Here is a 16,136-nt window from a genome sequence, read left to right as displayed (position 1 = left end):
GAGCGGAGCGCACTGCGCAGACGCGAAGAGCCGCAGCGCGCAGAGCACGTAGGGCCCAGGCCGTACCAATCGCTCCGCCCCGCCCCCGGGTCATCCCTGCACCCTGTTCTGTACCATCGGGGCGCGATTGCTTTCGCCTGTTTGCAAAGCCGGTCCATTCGAAGGCCTGGAGGATGGGCAGGGGCTGGGTGGGCTCTCTCACTGCGCAGGGTTGGCGTGGGGGAGCCCGAGCGGATCGAGTCCACAGAGAAATAAAGGGGTACGCTCTACGTTTCAGAGGCGTGGAACGAAAAAGAAATTCAGCCCTGACCGGTTTGGCTCAGTGGATAGAACGTCGGCCTGCGGACTGAAAGGTCCCAGGTTCGATTCCGGTCAAGGGCATGTACCTTGGTTGCAGGCACATCCCCAGTAGGAGGTGTGCAGGAGGCAGCTGATCGACGTTTCTCTCTCATCGATGTTTCTAACTCTCTATTCCTCTCCTCCCTTCCTCTCTGTAAAAAATCAATAAAATATATAATAAAAAAAAAAGAAGAAGAAGAAAAGAAAAAGAAATTCAGACTAGAGCATAGGATGGGAGTGGACCCCATCAACTTGGGGAGGAGAGGCCGGACCCTGTGGCCCTGGGGTCCCAGTACCGAGGGCCCTTTGGCTTCTTGCTGCCTGGTACTCAGTTGGAAGCTGGGGCTGTGTCCCCCAGCGCTGGCCACGGTCAGGTACACTCTCCTGTGCGACCCCTTCACAATCTCAAATGCAAGCCGCCCGCCCACTGATCTCCTCCTGGCCAGTGCTTCTCAAACTGGCCTGGCGCCAGGAATCTCCCCGGGGGGGGGGGGGGGGGCGGCTAAAGTGCAGAGTCCTAGCCCAGCCGGTGTGGTTCAGTGGTTGAGCCTCACCCCATGAACCAGGTCTGGGGTCAGGGCACATGCTGGGGTTGTAGGCTCCATCCCCAGTAGGGGGCGTGCAGGAGGCAGCCAATCAATGATTCTCTCTCGTTATTGATGTTTCTATCTCGCTCCCCTTCTCCCTTCCTCTCTAAAATCAATAAAAATATTTTTTTTAAATGAAGTTGCCTTAGAGCAGTTGTCGGCAAACTGCAGCTCACGAGCCACATGCGGCTCTTTGGCCCCTTGAGTGTGGCTCTTCCTAAGCCTTAGAAGTCCCCTAATTAAGTTAATAACAATGTACCTACCTATATAGTTTTAGTTTAAAGAATTTGGCTCTCAAAAGAAATTTCAATCGTTGTACTGTTGATATTTGACTCTGTTGACTAATGAGTTTGCCGACCACTGCCTTAGAGAGTTCCCAGCTTTATGTTTGGGGGAGCATCTTTTCATATAGCCTTAGTTATAAGGTGTCCGTATAAAAACCTTTTTAAAATAAAATAAAATGCAGAGTCCTAGTCATTGGCCCATGTGCTGAGACCGTGCAGTTCTCACTAACTCCCAGGAGCTGCTGCCGCTGCTGCTGCTGGTTCATGGACCACAAGTTGAATAGCAAGGGTCTTCTTTCCCAGGCCTACAGTCCATTGGCTGTGACAGGAAGAAAAACAATTCAGGGTGTTCTAAATTAAAATCACAGCGGCTGGGAGTGACAGCCAGAGAACAGTTACCCTGCTAACAGCTGTGGGCCAGCGCTGACAGAGAAAGGACTGCTCACATTCCCTTCTCTCTGTTAGAATTGAGGGCTAATTTCCAGGTGGCTCTTTCTGGGATTACAGACCCCTAGCGCTCTCTGCGTATTTACACATGAACTTTCCCATCTGCTGCCCGCAGGAGCCGACACGCCTTCCTTGCGGACTCTGCAGAACTGGCGCCACTTCTTTCCTGTACATTTATTCCAGCTCCTGGGAACTTGTACTTGCTGCTCGCTCTGCTTTGGACTCTTCCTGGCGTGTCTGGTGTCTGATTTCTCTTCATCCTCCAGGGTCTCGCCCTCTCTGCTCATGGATGTCTAGTGTAGCCTCAGCCCCACCCCCTCCCAGCCGCCCTCCATCATACCATCCTGATTATTTTCTTCGGGGCACGTAACACAGTCTGCCATTGTCGTACTTGTTTATTTGTGTACTGGGGTGACCTTGCTGGTGTGTTCCCTCCTGTGTGTCTGACCCATGACAGATGCTGAGTAAATACTGTCCAAACAGATGAAGACAGGAATGGGCAGATTAAATAAGCCTGTGTCGGGGACAAACACCCCTCCTGCCGCCCCTCCAGAGGGAGGCCAACCCACGTTCATTTAGAAAGGACTCGCCTGGTTTTGTACAGCAGCTCTCCCACTTACGGGGGTTACATTTTCTACCTCCCTGGGGTTGTTGTCAGGATTAACAAGTAAAAGAACTTTGACTAGTACATTGTCCCATAAGCATTAGCCATTGTTATTATTTTTTAAATATATTTTTATTGATTTCAGAGAGGAAGGGAGAGGGAGAGAGAGAGAGGAACTTCAATGATGAGAGAAAATCATGGATAGGCTGCCCTCTGCACGTCACCACTAGAAAGATTGAGTCCCAAACCTGGGCATGTGCCCCGATCAGGTATCAAACCATGAACTCCTGGTCATAGGTCATGTTCAACCACTGAGCCATGCCAGCTGGGCTAGCCATTATTACTATTATTATTATTATTATTGTCATCATGACTTGGGGCACAAATGATAGCAGGGCTAGGGATGACCTTAAAAAAGCAGGTAGTTTCTGCCTAGAATTCACTTCCTTTCTTCCCCCTGCCCCCACCGGCAAACTCCTACACATCCTTCAAAACCCAGCTCGAATATTATCTCCTAGTTTTTTCTAACTGATTAATAAGAGTTTATTGAGCACCTTATGTGGGACAAGCTCTGGGCTTGACTCTGGTTTCAGGAAGGGCAGGGCTGTTTTCCCAGAGCTCAGTGTGCAGAGAAAGCAGGTGATGACCTAGGGATGGAGGGCATTCAGGAGAAAATCACACTGGGATGGACACGCGCTCCCCTGGCCTAGACGGGCAGAGGGGACCTGGCAGAGAGGTGGGCCTGCTGACTTGGAAGCCTAGTATTTGAATTTCCCTTCCGGAAAGTCTCACCCCGTCAGTGGGAGGCCCGCCCCGTTTGACCCAAACTCGTAGGTTCTGAGAGGTCAGCCCCCTCGCGGGTGCTGGGGTGTCTGTGGAGGCGCGTCGCTGCTCGCTGTCGCCCCCAATTGGCCGCGTTGGAAATGGGGCCACGCGGACCCACTCCAGTCCGGTGGGCACGGACCCCTGTCTCCCCAGTGGGAGCCTCGGACCCGCGCGCGGTGCGTCCTTCGACGCCGCGGGTCCCCGCCTCTCCTCCTCCGAGACTGGGGAGGCCGTGGCCGGACCCCGCGGGCGGCCCGGGGACGTGGGCGGGGCACCGCCGGGAAGGGGCGTCGCCCGCAGGGCGCGCAGAGGACGGGGAGGGCATTCCTGGGGTGGGAGTGAGGGTGGGAGCGGGGGAGGCCGGGGAGGCTGGCGTCGGGTCGGAAGCGGTGCGGGTCCCGCCGTCTGACCTTCCAGGGCCACCGCGGGGGTGCGGGCGAGGCGGGAGCGCGGGCCCCGGGCGGACCCTCCGCTCGCCTCCCTGCCCAACCCCTGCGCCCTGCGCCCCGTGACCGCCGCGGCCCGGCTCCCCGCTCTGTGACCACCGCGCCCCGAGACCGCCGCGGCCCCGCTCCCCGCTCTGTGACCACCGCGCCCCGAGACCGCCGCGGCCCCGCTCCCCGCTCCGTGACCGCCGACGCCCCGTGACCGCCGCGGCCCGGCACGACCCCGGCCGGCAGATGTCGGGAGCTCTCTTCGCGCCCCTGGAGGGTCCGGGCGGACACCCGCTCGTGTGCCCGCTGTGCCACGCGCAGTACGAGCGCCCGTGCCTGCTGGACTGCTTCCACCACTTCTGCGCCGGCTGCCTGCGCGGCCGCGCCGCCGACGGCCGCCTGTCCTGTCCGCTGTGCCAGTGAGTGCCCGGAGCCCCAAAGACTCCCGGGGGGCGGGGGAGGGGGGCTGGCTCCGCCTGGGCGGGACCCAGGTGCCGAGAGGGCCGGGCTCTGACTCCCCACAGAGACCCTGGGAAAGGCCGCTCCCAGCACAACCTCTTCGCGGAAGGACGCACGGGCTGCCGCCCATTTTGCAGTCAGATTCACGGAGGCCTGGGGTTCCTGGCCCAGGGCTCCCACAGAAAGTCAGGGGCAAGGGGAGGTAGGGCCCACGTCACCCCCGGACTTAGTGCTACTGGAGCACCCCAACTGAGCACCGCGTCAGGACACTCCCAGAATCACTCAGGGGTCCCTGAAACCTTAGGTCAGTGTCAGCAGGTGATGCCGGCTCAGGTTATGGGGGTGGCCCTGAGAGGGGCCGAGGGCAGGGGCCGCCCAGTCATCCCAGGTCCCAGCCCCTGACCTCCCAGGATTCGCCCAGGACTGGGTCAGAGTGGGCAGTGACCGAGATATTTATAGCAGATGCCAGCCTGCGGGGCACTCCACCTCCCACCCTATTTTTAGTTCCAGACTGGAAGGTGGGGTGGGAGCTGGTAGGGAGCCCTGGGAAGGGGCCTCCGATCTTGGCTGCATCTTCTCTGCAGACACCAGACGGTGGTGAAAGGCCCCAGCGGGCTCCCCCCGGTGGACCGGCTGCTGCAGTTCCTCGTGGACAGTTCCGGGGACGGCCTGGAGGTGGTGCGCTGCGCCAACTGCGACCTGGAGTGCAGCAAGCAGGCAGGGCCTGAGGGGAGGGGGGCGGGCAGGCGCCTGGCGGGGAGGCAGGGCCTCTGGGAGGGGTGGGGAGGGGCGGGGGGGGGGGAAGCAGGGGGATGGGGAGGCAGGACTCCTGTGTGTGTGTGGGCGGGGGGGAGGCAGGGGAGGCAGAGCCCTGGGGGAAGGCAGGGGCCCCTAGGAGGGGCAAGGGCGCCAGGTCGCAGGGTCCTGATGCTGGCTGAGTGTAGAGGATTACCCATCAGGGGTCCTCCAACCCCTCCTTCAGTCACCCTGGATCCCAAATGTAGGCCCCACTTTACAGGTGGGCAGACTTAAGATGCAGAACGAGTGACTTGAGCTGATGGGCAGGCCGTGGCGGAGGTTAAGGCCATTCACTTTGGGGAGAGCTTACTGGTCAGAGTGGAGTTGAGAACCAGCCTGGGAAGGGCTGGGCCAGCCCCCCAGCTCACTGCTACCTGGGCAGCTGTGGGCAGCCCCCCACAGCCCTCAGGGAGGTGAGGACTGTGTGCTGGGCGGAGGGGTGACCCTGCCCCTGAGTCTAAGAAAAAAACACAAGGAGCTGAGGCCACTGGGACTCTGGCCTGCGGGGGCCGGGTATTCCCAGTTCCGGGAGGACGCCCCTACAGCTGGGAGGGGGTGCAGGGCCAGCGCTAGGACAACATGACGACCAGCTGGGTTAAGGAGGGCAGGGGAGGAAACGCCCTTGAATGCTAAAGTAAGAACTGGTGCTGCTACAGCCACTGTTTTGTCAACGCCATGGCTGCTGTCTGTGCCCCAGACTCTCAGCCCTGGGTCTGGCTGGGAAAGGGAACCAGCAAGCCCTCATTCCCTTTCCCCTCCAGCCACATCCGGCCTCCACTTGGCCAGGGGGCACCGCCATTTGGCTACCATTGAGGGGGACAAGGGGAGCTTGAGAGGTCTCCGTGCGCGCGCGCACACACACACACACACACACACACACTTGTAGGTGAAATGTTTTGGGAATGCAATTTCTGCCCTCTCTCTCGAACTCCATGTAAGCGCCCCCCTAGCCCATCCGGGTACCTGTCCCATACGGAGCCTCGGGGTTCCCCTCTGTAAAGTGGGTATATTAGAGCGTCCGATTACATGTAAGCCCCGCGCTGAGCTGCGCGCCGCCCAGGCTGGGCCCGGCGGCTCCGGGACACGCGGGGACTGCGGTCCCCAGGGGCGGGGGCCGGGGGGCGGGCTGAGCCGGCGCTGGGCCCGCAGGACGCGGAGACCACGTACTTCTGCAACACGTGCGGGCAGCCGCTGTGTGCGCGCTGCCGCGACGAGACGCACCGGGCCCGCATGTTCGCGCGCCACGACATCGTGGCCCTGGGCCAGCGCCGCCGCGACGTGCTCCAGAAGTGCAGTGAGTGGGGCTGCCCGGTGGGACGAACGAGGGGGGCGCACGGGCGGGCACCGCCCCAGCCCTCACCGCCGCGCCCTCCGCAGCGCTGCACGCCGAGCCCTACCTCATGTTCTCCACCGACAAGAAGTCGCTGCTGTGCATCCGCTGCTTCCGGGACATGCAGGGGTGCGTAGAGGGCGCGGGAGGCGAGGGGACCGGAGGGGCGAGGCTCTGAGCCGGGCTCACCCGGGGGTCCCCGCAGGGAGAGCCGAGCCCACTGCGTGGACCTCGAGTCGGCCTACGTGCAGGGCTGCGAGCGGCTGGAGCAGGCGGTGCAGGTGAGCGCGGGGTGGGGGACAGGTGCGGGACAGGTGGGGGACGCGTGCGCGCGCCCGCGAGGCTGAGGCCGCCTTGTCCCCAGGCGGTGAAGGCCCTGCAGACGGCCACGCGGGAGGCCATCGCGCTGCTGCAGGCCATGCTGGAGGAGGTGCGGCGCAGCGCGGCGGAGGAGGAGGCCTCCATTCACTCCCTGTTCGGCAGCTTGCAGGTGAGGTAGGGGGACCGGCCAGCCACAGGCTGGGCATCCTCTTCAGCCGTGACCCCGGTGCCATGACAGAGGGCACCCCCAGAGCCCTTGTGGAGTTTCCGGCACCAGCAGGGCAGCCGGCCTGGAACTGCCAGGCGTTAGCCACAGTTGCCAGGAGAGTTCAGAGGGAAGCCAGGGCCTGCCCAGCTGCGGAGGGGGGTTGGGGGTGGGTGGTCGGGGAGACTTTCCCCAGGAAGTGACATTTATGGGGAGTGCACTGGGCTCTCCGGCAGGGGACGCTGGGGGAGGGCCCAGGTGGTGGGGCGGGCTGTTGGAGAGAGCACCAGCCTAGCCAGTGTGGCTGGGCCCAGGGAGTGGGCGCGGTGGGAGGGGCAGGGCTGGGTCTGCGGCCAGCAGCAGCCTGTCCCTCCAGGACAAACTGGCGGAGAGGAAGGCGCTGCTGCTGCAGGCTGTGCAGAGGTGAGTGCCCCGGCCTCCGCCCCGCCCCTCAGCTCCACACCCCTGGCTCACAGCCTGGGCCCATCCCAGGGAGCAAAACAGCAGGTGCCCACCCGTGAAGAGGGCAGCGGGGGTCGGGGAACGGGGAGGGGAGGGTGACAGGGAAGGATGCACACAGCTGGTGGGTGATGGAACCACTGGGTCGGGCCCCCTGCGGGTGGGAAACCCTCCCCCTAGAAGCTGAGGCTGCTGCCCCTCCCCCAGCCAGTATGAGGAGAAGGACAAGGCCTTCAAGGAGCAGCTCTCCCACCTGGCCACCCTGCTGCCCACCCTGCAGGTAAGGGGAGCTGGGGTGTGGGGCTGGGCACTCTGGCAGAGGCCCCCTCCCAGGCCGGGCACCGAGCAGTGTCCCCCCTGCAGGTTCACCTGGTCATCTGCTCCTCCTTCCTCAGCCTGGCCAGCAAGGCGGAGTTCCTGGACCTGGGCTATGTGAGTCCCCAGCTCCTGCGGGGTCTTCCCCTCCAACACGGGGTCTCCCAGTCCACCACCGAGGGTTGGCAGCCTGTCACCTGGAGGCGGGACCAGGGGTCTCTAGGCTTACCTTCCCCTCTTCCACACCATCATCTACAGACTGGTTAGGGAACAGCTGAGCCCATTTCTAGGGGGAGGGCTTCCCACCCCCCCAGGGGGCCGGACCTAGTGGTTCCATCACCCCCATCCGCTCTGGTTTGGCTCAATGGATAGAGCAACTGCCTGTGGACTAAAGGGTCCCAGGTTTGATTCCAGTCAAGGGCACATGCCTGTTTTGCAGGCTTGATCCCCAGTAGGGGGCGTGCAGGAGGCAGCCGGTCAATGATTCTCTCTCATCATTGATGTTTCTATCTCTCTCTTCTTCTCCCTTCCTCTCTGAAATCAATAAAAATATATATTTAAAATAAGTCCTAGCTGGTTTGGCACAGTAGATAGAGCGTCGGCCTGCTGACCAAAGGGTCCCGGGTTCGATTCTGGTCAAGGGCATGGACCTTGGTTGCAGGCTCCTCCCCAGCCCAGGTCCTGATAGGAGGTTCATGTGGGAGACAATCAATCGATGTGTTTCTCTCACATGGATGTTTCTCTCTGTCTTTCCCTCTCTTCTACTCTCTCTCTAAAAGAAAAAAAAATCAATGGAAAAATATCCTCAGTGAGGATTAACAAAAAAAAATTAAACTAAAAAATATATCCTATATAATAAAATCCTAATATGCAAATCAACAACCAAAGGAACTACCTGTGGAACAACAGGTCGCTATAATGCACACTGACCACCAGGGGGCAGGCGCACAACGCAGGAGCTGCCCCCTGATGGTCAGTGTGGTCCCACAAGGGGAGCACGACTCAGCCAGAAGCCAGGCTCACCAGGCAAGTGCAACTGCGGTGGCAGGAGCCTCTCCCGCCTCCCCTGCAGGCGGGCAATAAGGAGCAAGGGGTCCCAGACTGTCAGAGCCCCTGACTGCAGGGGAAATCGGGCCTAAGCCAGCAGGTGGACATCCCCCAAGGGGTCCCGGACTGTGAGAGGGTACAGGCCAGGCTGAGGGACCCCCCCCCCTCCAGTGCACGAATTTTGTGCACCAGGCCTCTAGTATTTAAAATAAAAAATAAATAAAAGAACAGCACAGGCTGGAAGGCAGCATAAGCCTCTACTCCCCCAAAATGCAGCATCTAGGGGAGTCCAGCCACCCAACCTTTCCTGTGGATTTCCGGGCGGGGTGGTGTGGGGGTTCCCAAACAGTCCCAGGGAAGGGTGGGAGCCTCCTACAGACACCCAGGTAAAGTGCCCTTGGGGCCTTCCCCTCCTTATCATGCTCCTCACCCTGCCGCTCGCGCGCGCGCGCGCACACACACACACACACACACACACACACGCGCGCGCGCGCACACACACACACACACACACACACACACAGCCTGAGCGCCTCCCCTCCCCCACCCCGCAGGAGCTGATGGAGAGGCTGCAGGGCATCGCCACGCGGCCGCATCGCCTCCGGCCCGCGCAGAGCAGCAAGGTGCGCGGCGCCGCGTGAGCCGGGTGAGCCGCCCGCCGCCCGTGGGTCCTGGGGCTCACGACCCGGTGTCTCCCCGCCCAGATCGTCAGCGACCACCGCGCCGAGTTCGCTCGCTGCCTGGAGCCGCTGCTGCTGCCGCCCGGGCCGCGCCGCGCCGCGGGTACCGGGGGCGGCCCCAGCACGTGAGCGACAAGGCCCCCCGGGGCGGGGCAGGGCACCCCGAGGCCAGGACTGGCTGCGCGCTTTTATCCAACGTGGAGCCGGGTCAGGGCGGACCGGGAGGACCCAGGCGCTGAAAGGCGGGGCAGCTTGGGTGGGGCCTGAGCCCCCAGGGCGGGAGACCTGGGAGGAGGTAGGGGAAATGCATGTGCCCCGCCCCTCGGTGGGGGCAGCGGGTGAGGGCTCACAGCGTTTACTGGGACCAGCCTGACTCCTCTGGACTCTCCTCCACATTGAGTCACCCCGGAGGGTTTAAAACGCCCTGCGGACGCCATTGGTCTCGGGTGCGGACTTGCATCAGGTTTTCTGGAGCTCCCAGGGTGGTTCTGGGGTGCAGTCTGGGGTGAGGGGGCTGGGAGGCAGGGGGAGGGGAGGGGAAGGGAGGGGAGGGGAAGGGAGGGGAGGAGCTGCCCTCCCACCCTCCCACCCTCCCACTCTCCCACCCCCCATCTGCATCCTCACTGGTTCTCTCCCAGGTTGGCAGGGGTCTCAGGCCCCAAGGTGCTGGGGCCCAGCTGCCCCTCCCCGGTGGGGAAGATGTTGGGGTCACCAGTGCAGAAGCCCATTCTGCACCGGTCCATCGGCACCAAGGTGCTGCTGGCGGAGGGCGAGGACACGCCCTTCCTGGAGCACTGCCGCCACTATGAGGACTCCTACCGGGTGAGCGGGCCTGGGGGACCTGTGGACGGGAAAGGCCCACCCCTTCCTCACGGAGGCACAGGGGCCACATCGAGACCGGCCACCCTGGAAGCCAGCTCTCCTCTGAGACCCCGAGGAGACAAGCCTGCAGAGCCCCAGGCGCTCATGGGATCTCCCGGCAGCACCTGCAGGCGGAGATGCAGAGCCTGAAGGACCAGGTCCAGGAGTTGCACCGGGACCTCACCAAGCACCACTCGCTCATCAAGGCCGAGATCATGGCAGACATTCTCCGCAAGGCCCTGCAGGTGGACGCGCAGATCGCCTCGGAGTACGCCTCTGTGGAGGGGATGAGAGCAGCCTTCCAGGAGGTACCCCCTTCCGAGGACCTAGCTCCCAGGCAGCTCACCCCTCAGCATGCACAGGGGCTACCCCCAGACAGGAAAGGGGAGAAAGAGGGTATTGGCTGGTGCCCCGGAGGCCTGGTGTGGCAGGCTCTGGAACCTGGGTCTTTGCTTCCTGGAACCATATGGACTGGCTGGGGGTGCCTGTGGCTCTGGGGAGCTAGAAGACAGAAATGCCACCAATGGACATCCCGACTCACACCACACGCATGTCTGCCCTACTTTCTCTTTCAGATGTGGGAGGAGTCCTACCAGCGGGTGGCTGACGAGCAGGAGATTTATGAAGGTCCCAGGCAGCCCTGCTGGGTGCACCCCTGTCCTGGAGCTAACCCGTGTGCCAGTGAGGCAGGAAGGCAGTCCCCCACTAACCAGATACAAGCAGCCCCATGCTCTTCCCTTAGCCCTTGACTTTGCCTCACAGCCGCTAACTGGCCCCAACACGACGCATCTGGGGCCAGAACTCAGTGAGTAGAAGGCCCTCTCGAGTCTCACTCCACTCTTTAGAGAAAGAAGTGACGGGGGAGTAGTTGGGATATTGCGATGGCGTGAAGCTGGGGGGGTAAGAATCTAAAGCCAACAAGACCCAACACTCTGGCCTTGGTCCCTCAGCCCAGCTCCATGACCTCCTCCAGCTGAAGCAGGAGAATGCCTGCCTGACCACCATCACCAAGCAGATCACACCCTACGTCCGCTCCATTGCCAAGGTGAAGGAGCGGCTGGAGCCCAGGTGAGACCGGGGCGGGGGGCGGGGTGTCCTCAGGGGAGCCCAGACACTTCAGAATGTGTGGGAAGGAGCCACATACTGGGAAGAGCCGCTTTCATGAGGGCCACGCCATGAGGTTTAAGTGGGGCCTCTGACCGTGTCGGCCGCCACCACACGCCAGCTGCAGTGGCCTTTCCGTTTCCCGAAGCAGCTAGGCCAGCTCCGCTCCCCCCCCCCCCCTGCCTGGAATGTCGCTGCCTCAGATGGCGGGAGCGTCGTCCTCCGGTCTCAGTTTGAATGTCACTGGAGGCCTTCCCAGACCACCCGACTGAAAGCCGGTCCCGCTCACTGTCCCGCCCACCGCTGGCTCGGCTGCGCCCTGACCAGCCTGGGCCTGTCCCCCTGACCAGAGGCAGCTTCCCTGAGAGCAGCCCGCCCTGGGGAACTGCTGAGGACCACGCCCTCGGCAGGCCCTTGAGTGTTTGCTTGAGTTGGTTTCTGTGCAGCGTGAGCGTCAGAACACGCAGTGGGCGGGCTCTTCCTCTGCAGGTTCCAGGCGCCCGCGGACGAGGAGTCAGAGCAGCTCCAAGACCTGGGTGACGACAGCACGAACGAGGAGGCCCAGGCCAGGTACCGCTCGCCTTCCCGCCCTGGGCGGCCGACCAGCTCATTCCAGAGACTGTGACCGGGAGACAGACCCCGGATTCCTCTCCCCTCCGGTCCCCTCTACGGCCTTAGTGGGGCCTCAATTTGTAGAATACGGGTCAGAGAGGTTTGTAATCTGACAGGGACTCGGGGATGACAGATGTGACCTTGACAGACGTGACCCACGTTTTCTAACCATGGCGGCTACCAGGCCTGACACCACCGAGAGCCACCAGCACTTTGGACTGGCTCCTGGGCACTCACGCCACGCGGCTCACGCCCACTCGGCGAGGAGCGGTGAGTGAGGACCACCTGTGGGAGCACTGCTGTCACTGGAGCCACGGTGTTTGTCAAACACGGCCAGAGGGGGAGAGAGCGCAGTAAGACAGCCACCGTCACAGCGGGCGCTCCGCATTTCCCTCTGGGTGAGGCGAGCTAGTCAGGGGGACGGGGCGGAGAGCGGACGTGCAGGGTCAGGGCTGTGAGAGCCCGGAGCCCCGGTAGGTGCGCACATGCACACGCGCACACACTCTCACACACACACTCACACACACATACACGCACGCACACACGCGCACACACACTCACACACGCACTCACACACGCACGCACACTCACACACACGCGCACACACACTCACACACGCACACTCACACACGCACACTCACACACGCACTCACACACACTCACGCACACACACTCACGCATGCACACACACACTCACACACTCACACGCACACACACTCTCACACACACTCACACACACTCACACGCACACACACTCACACACACCAGGCTCCCCGGTTAGCTCCGATGCTTCAGGCGAGTGAACCGAGCTCCTGCTGAGAGCCGAGCTGCTGATGTCTGGGCCACTGCCTCTCATCAGAAATGAGGTAGCCCTGAAGGAGGCCACGCTCTGGCTGATGACGGGTCACCGTGCCTTCCAGAAAGGCCTCCTGTTGCAAAAGCCTGGGCCCAGTGACGCCACAGGCTAGAGCCACGTTCATGATCCCGCAGGAGTGACCCAGCGTGTGGGGCGGACAAGAGGGAGACCTCGGAGCCGAGAGGAAACAGCCGGACCCAGCACAGCCTCACGGAAGAGCCTCCCCTGCAGAGCAAAGATCCTCATGGACCCAAAGCGAGAAACGGGGGTGACGTCCCCCCACGGAGGGAGCGCCCCACCTAGCAGATGGGGCTGGCCCCGGGCCTGTAAGAAAAGCGCGCTCCCACCATGACGTTGCACAGGGTGAAGGGGGATTGCTTATCAGCAGTAAAACCCAGACACGCTCACGGGTCCTCATTTCAGGCTCTGGCTGGGGCTTAGCTTTGCTTTCCCCGCATTCACGTGGCACAAAGTCTGGGTTCTCATCCCGGCGACAGGGGATGAGTCCTAAGCCACATGGTTGTTCAGTGAGGGACCATCCAGCCCAGTGGGTGTGGCTCAGTGGTTGAGCATCAGCCTATGAACCAGATCACAGTTTGATTCTGGTCAAGGGCACATGCCCAGGTTGTGGGCTCCATCCCCAGTGGGGGGAGTGCAGGAGGCAGCTGAACAATGATTCTCTCTCATCACTGATGTTTCTCTCTCTCCCTTCCTCTCTGAATCAATAATAAATATTTTAAATAAATAAAGGAACACCCAGCCTCAAGCCTCTCCCTGGCCCAGCCCCTCCCCAGGGCCTGTGCTACCCTGTGCCAGGATTACCTGCGTGCTGGGAGGGGCGGGCTGCTCTGAACTTAGATAAGGAGACGCCATGCTCAGAGGAAGCCAGTTTCTCCCGAGTCACAGCTCCACTGTTAACCGGGTGCCACGGGGAGGTTCCACCCGGCAATCTGAGCGCTGCTCAGCAGAGGGAAACCCCGTGCCCAGCTTCCTCCCGCCCAGGCGAGGGCTGAGCTCCAGAGCAGGTGCAAGGCGCGATGGCCCTCCACGGCTCCCTCCCAGGCTGCTGCCAGCACCTGTGCTCGCCTTCTGTTATTAAAGCAGATTCGGCAGCAACTTGTCTCTGGTAGCTTCCCATTCCTACACAGCGCCCTTTCTGCAAGAGGAACTTAATGGTCTTTAAAACGGAAAATTGCCCTGGCTGGTGCGCTCAGTGGTTAAAGCATCGGCTTGTGCGCCGAAGGGTCCAGGGTTCCATTCCCGGTCAAGGGCACATACCTGAATGGCAGGTTCGATCCCCAGCCGGGGTCGGGGTGTGTGTGGGAAGCAACCAATCAATGTGTCTCTTTTATATCGATGTTTCTCTTTCTCACCCTCCCTTCCATTCTCTAAAAAAAAAAAAATCAATGGGAAACATATCCTCGTGTGAGGATTAACATACATAAAAAAGGAACATTAACCTATATGACCTAAAATTTAAAGTTTTGAGGCAAAATGATGCCCGGAGAGTCACATTTTAAGCAAACGTCCATCTTGCGTCAGGGGTTCAAACAGCCAATGGCTTTTCTGCACCAGCTGGGCTTGCACAACAATACGTTGGTGTCACACAGGAACTGCCAACCCCCCTGGACCCGCCGTTTCAGGGCCGGACGTCCGTGCCAGAGCGGCAAGACCTCGGGAGCCGGGAGGGAGGGAGCGCCTGGCATCACAAACGGCCCAGAGGCGGGAGTTCAGAACTGAGTCACGAATACACCTGCCTGCTGCTGCCAGGTCCCTCCTTCCTCAGCCGGAGCACGTGACCCGGGAGCTGCCGCATCCCACACCATCACACCGCTCTTCGTAGTGAAACCGAGTAGTTTTATTTCAGATTTGGAAAGAGTATCAGTGTCTGTGAACGAAAACCCAATTTAAAATATTTAAACAAACATTTCTGCATGTAGAAAGAGTAGAATAATTACTCCATTAAGTTATCCTCCTCACCTTGCCAGCTTCCCCAGAGCGGCTGCTGGTGGCCGGCCGGGGATGGCCAGTGCCCCAGGCCGGCAAGCTCTCAGAGCGGGGCCCGGGGAGCAGGTCCCGGGTGGCCGGCCGGGGATGGCCAGTGCCCCAGGCCGGCAAGCTCTCAGAGCGGGCCCGGGGAGCAGGTCCCGGGTGGCCGGCCGGGGATGGCCAGTGCCCCAGGCCGGCAAGCTCTCAGAGCGGGGCCCGGGGAGCAGGTCCCGGGTGGCCGGCCGGGGATGGCCAGTGCCCCAGGCCGGCAAGCTCTCAGAGCGGGGCCCGGGGAGCAGGTCCCGGGTGGCCGGCCGGGGATGGCCAGTGCCCAGGCCGGCAAGCTCTCAGAGCAGGCCCGGGGAGCAGGTGCCACCGCGCGGCAATGCTGAGGTTGCCCACCCTCGCAAGTCTCTACAGAGGCAAAAACGTCGGGAGATGGCAGCTGTCTAAGGCAGTAGGAAAGTGCAGAGAAGGGACAGTGGTTAGGTCACTGCACCCGTTATGGAGGGACTGTTACCAAGATGAGCCGCATCTACTGATGCAATGTGCTGGCGGAGGAACACTTTCCCTACCAGTCATCACCGGGTGCTGAATGGATGGAGGGGCTGGTAACACTGACTCTGAGGCTCCAGAAGCAGCTCACACCAGGAGGGGCGGTGGGGTCTCGGCCTTTTGCTTCCTGCCCAGCTCGCTCCCTCCCTTGGCTATAAGCTGCCACGCGCAGCCCGCAGATTCTGTGTGAGGGGTCCGTCCACAGCTTCCAGGCAGCGTGGCTCTGCGCAATGCCCGTGTTCCCCTTAAGAAGCCGCACGAGAAATCTCCTGGCGGTTTCATTGGAGGGCACTGGAGAAGGCCTTGGCCCAGGAAGCTGGGGGAGCACCCAGAGAGCCCGCACCTCATTAACCCAATTCCCTGCCCGGCAGGCCATCGCTGCTAAATCTGTCCGGTTAAAAATAACCTGCAGAGCCAGGGCCAGATGAAAGCCAGCCCCTTGCCAAACCCTGTCCCTCACGGGTTCATCTTCTATCCCGAGTCATCGCGGGCCTCTGCCCTGGGACTGACTGCAAAGGAGGGCGCCATGTTCTCCCTGCCCCTCCCCGACCTGCTCTGGAAAAGCCCAGCAGCACATCAGCCCCAGTGGCCCAGGGCTGAGCTCCCGGCAGCAGGAAGGCGGGCTCTGAACTCCGGGCAAGGGGAGGAAGGACAGATCTTCACACCCGACACCTCACAAAGCCCGGGGCCCTCAGAGCTGCTCCGCAGCTGCTAGGGAGACAAATCCATGGCCCGGAAGGGGCCTTAGATCTGGGTCCACACCGGCTCCACGCAGCAAGAAGTTTCCCTCAAATAGCTGGGGGTGGCTGCCCCCCACCCCCCTCCTGCAGTCCTACTAAGTGGAGCTGATCTCACGGAGCGCGGTCTGGGGAACAAGGTTGGCTCAGGCCAGCAGTGGCCTTGGCCAGTCTGACTGCACAGCCCTCCCCGGGCTCAGGGCGGGTCCCTGGGTCTCACCCCAGCAGTTCGCCAACCCGCACGCCTCTTTGGTACATGATGATGAAAGGATCAATTAGGCCGTGAAA

General features: G+C 61.4%; 1 protein-coding gene across 1 annotated transcript; it reads left to right on the top strand.

Moving 5' to 3' along the window:
* Nucleotides 1-3,766: 3,766 nt before the first annotated feature.
* Nucleotides 3,767-13,315, top strand: RNF207 (ring finger protein 207; the record flags this gene model as incomplete). Its single annotated transcript, XM_081085474.1, has 17 exons — nt 3,767-3,939; nt 4,564-4,696; nt 5,927-6,071; nt 6,155-6,236; nt 6,313-6,388; nt 6,472-6,597; nt 7,010-7,056; nt 7,300-7,372; nt 7,456-7,524; nt 9,009-9,077; nt 9,159-9,259; nt 9,773-9,956; nt 10,118-10,303; nt 10,571-10,622; nt 10,946-11,063; nt 11,589-11,669; nt 12,702-13,315. The coding sequence occupies 17 exons, from the start codon at nt 3,767-3,769 to the stop codon at nt 12,868-12,870; spliced, it is 1,884 nt and encodes a 627-aa protein (XP_080941600.1). The 3' UTR covers nt 12,871-13,315.
* Nucleotides 13,316-16,136: the final 2,821 nt, after the last annotated feature.

The sequence above is a fragment of the Myotis nattereri genome (genome assembly GCF_964212035.1).
Source record: "Myotis nattereri genome assembly, chromosome: 3".
NCBI lineage: Eukaryota > Metazoa > Chordata > Mammalia > Chiroptera > Vespertilionidae > Myotis > Myotis nattereri.
The sequence above is the reverse complement of the archived record's forward strand: the minus strand, read 5'-3'. Positions and strand labels throughout refer to the sequence as shown.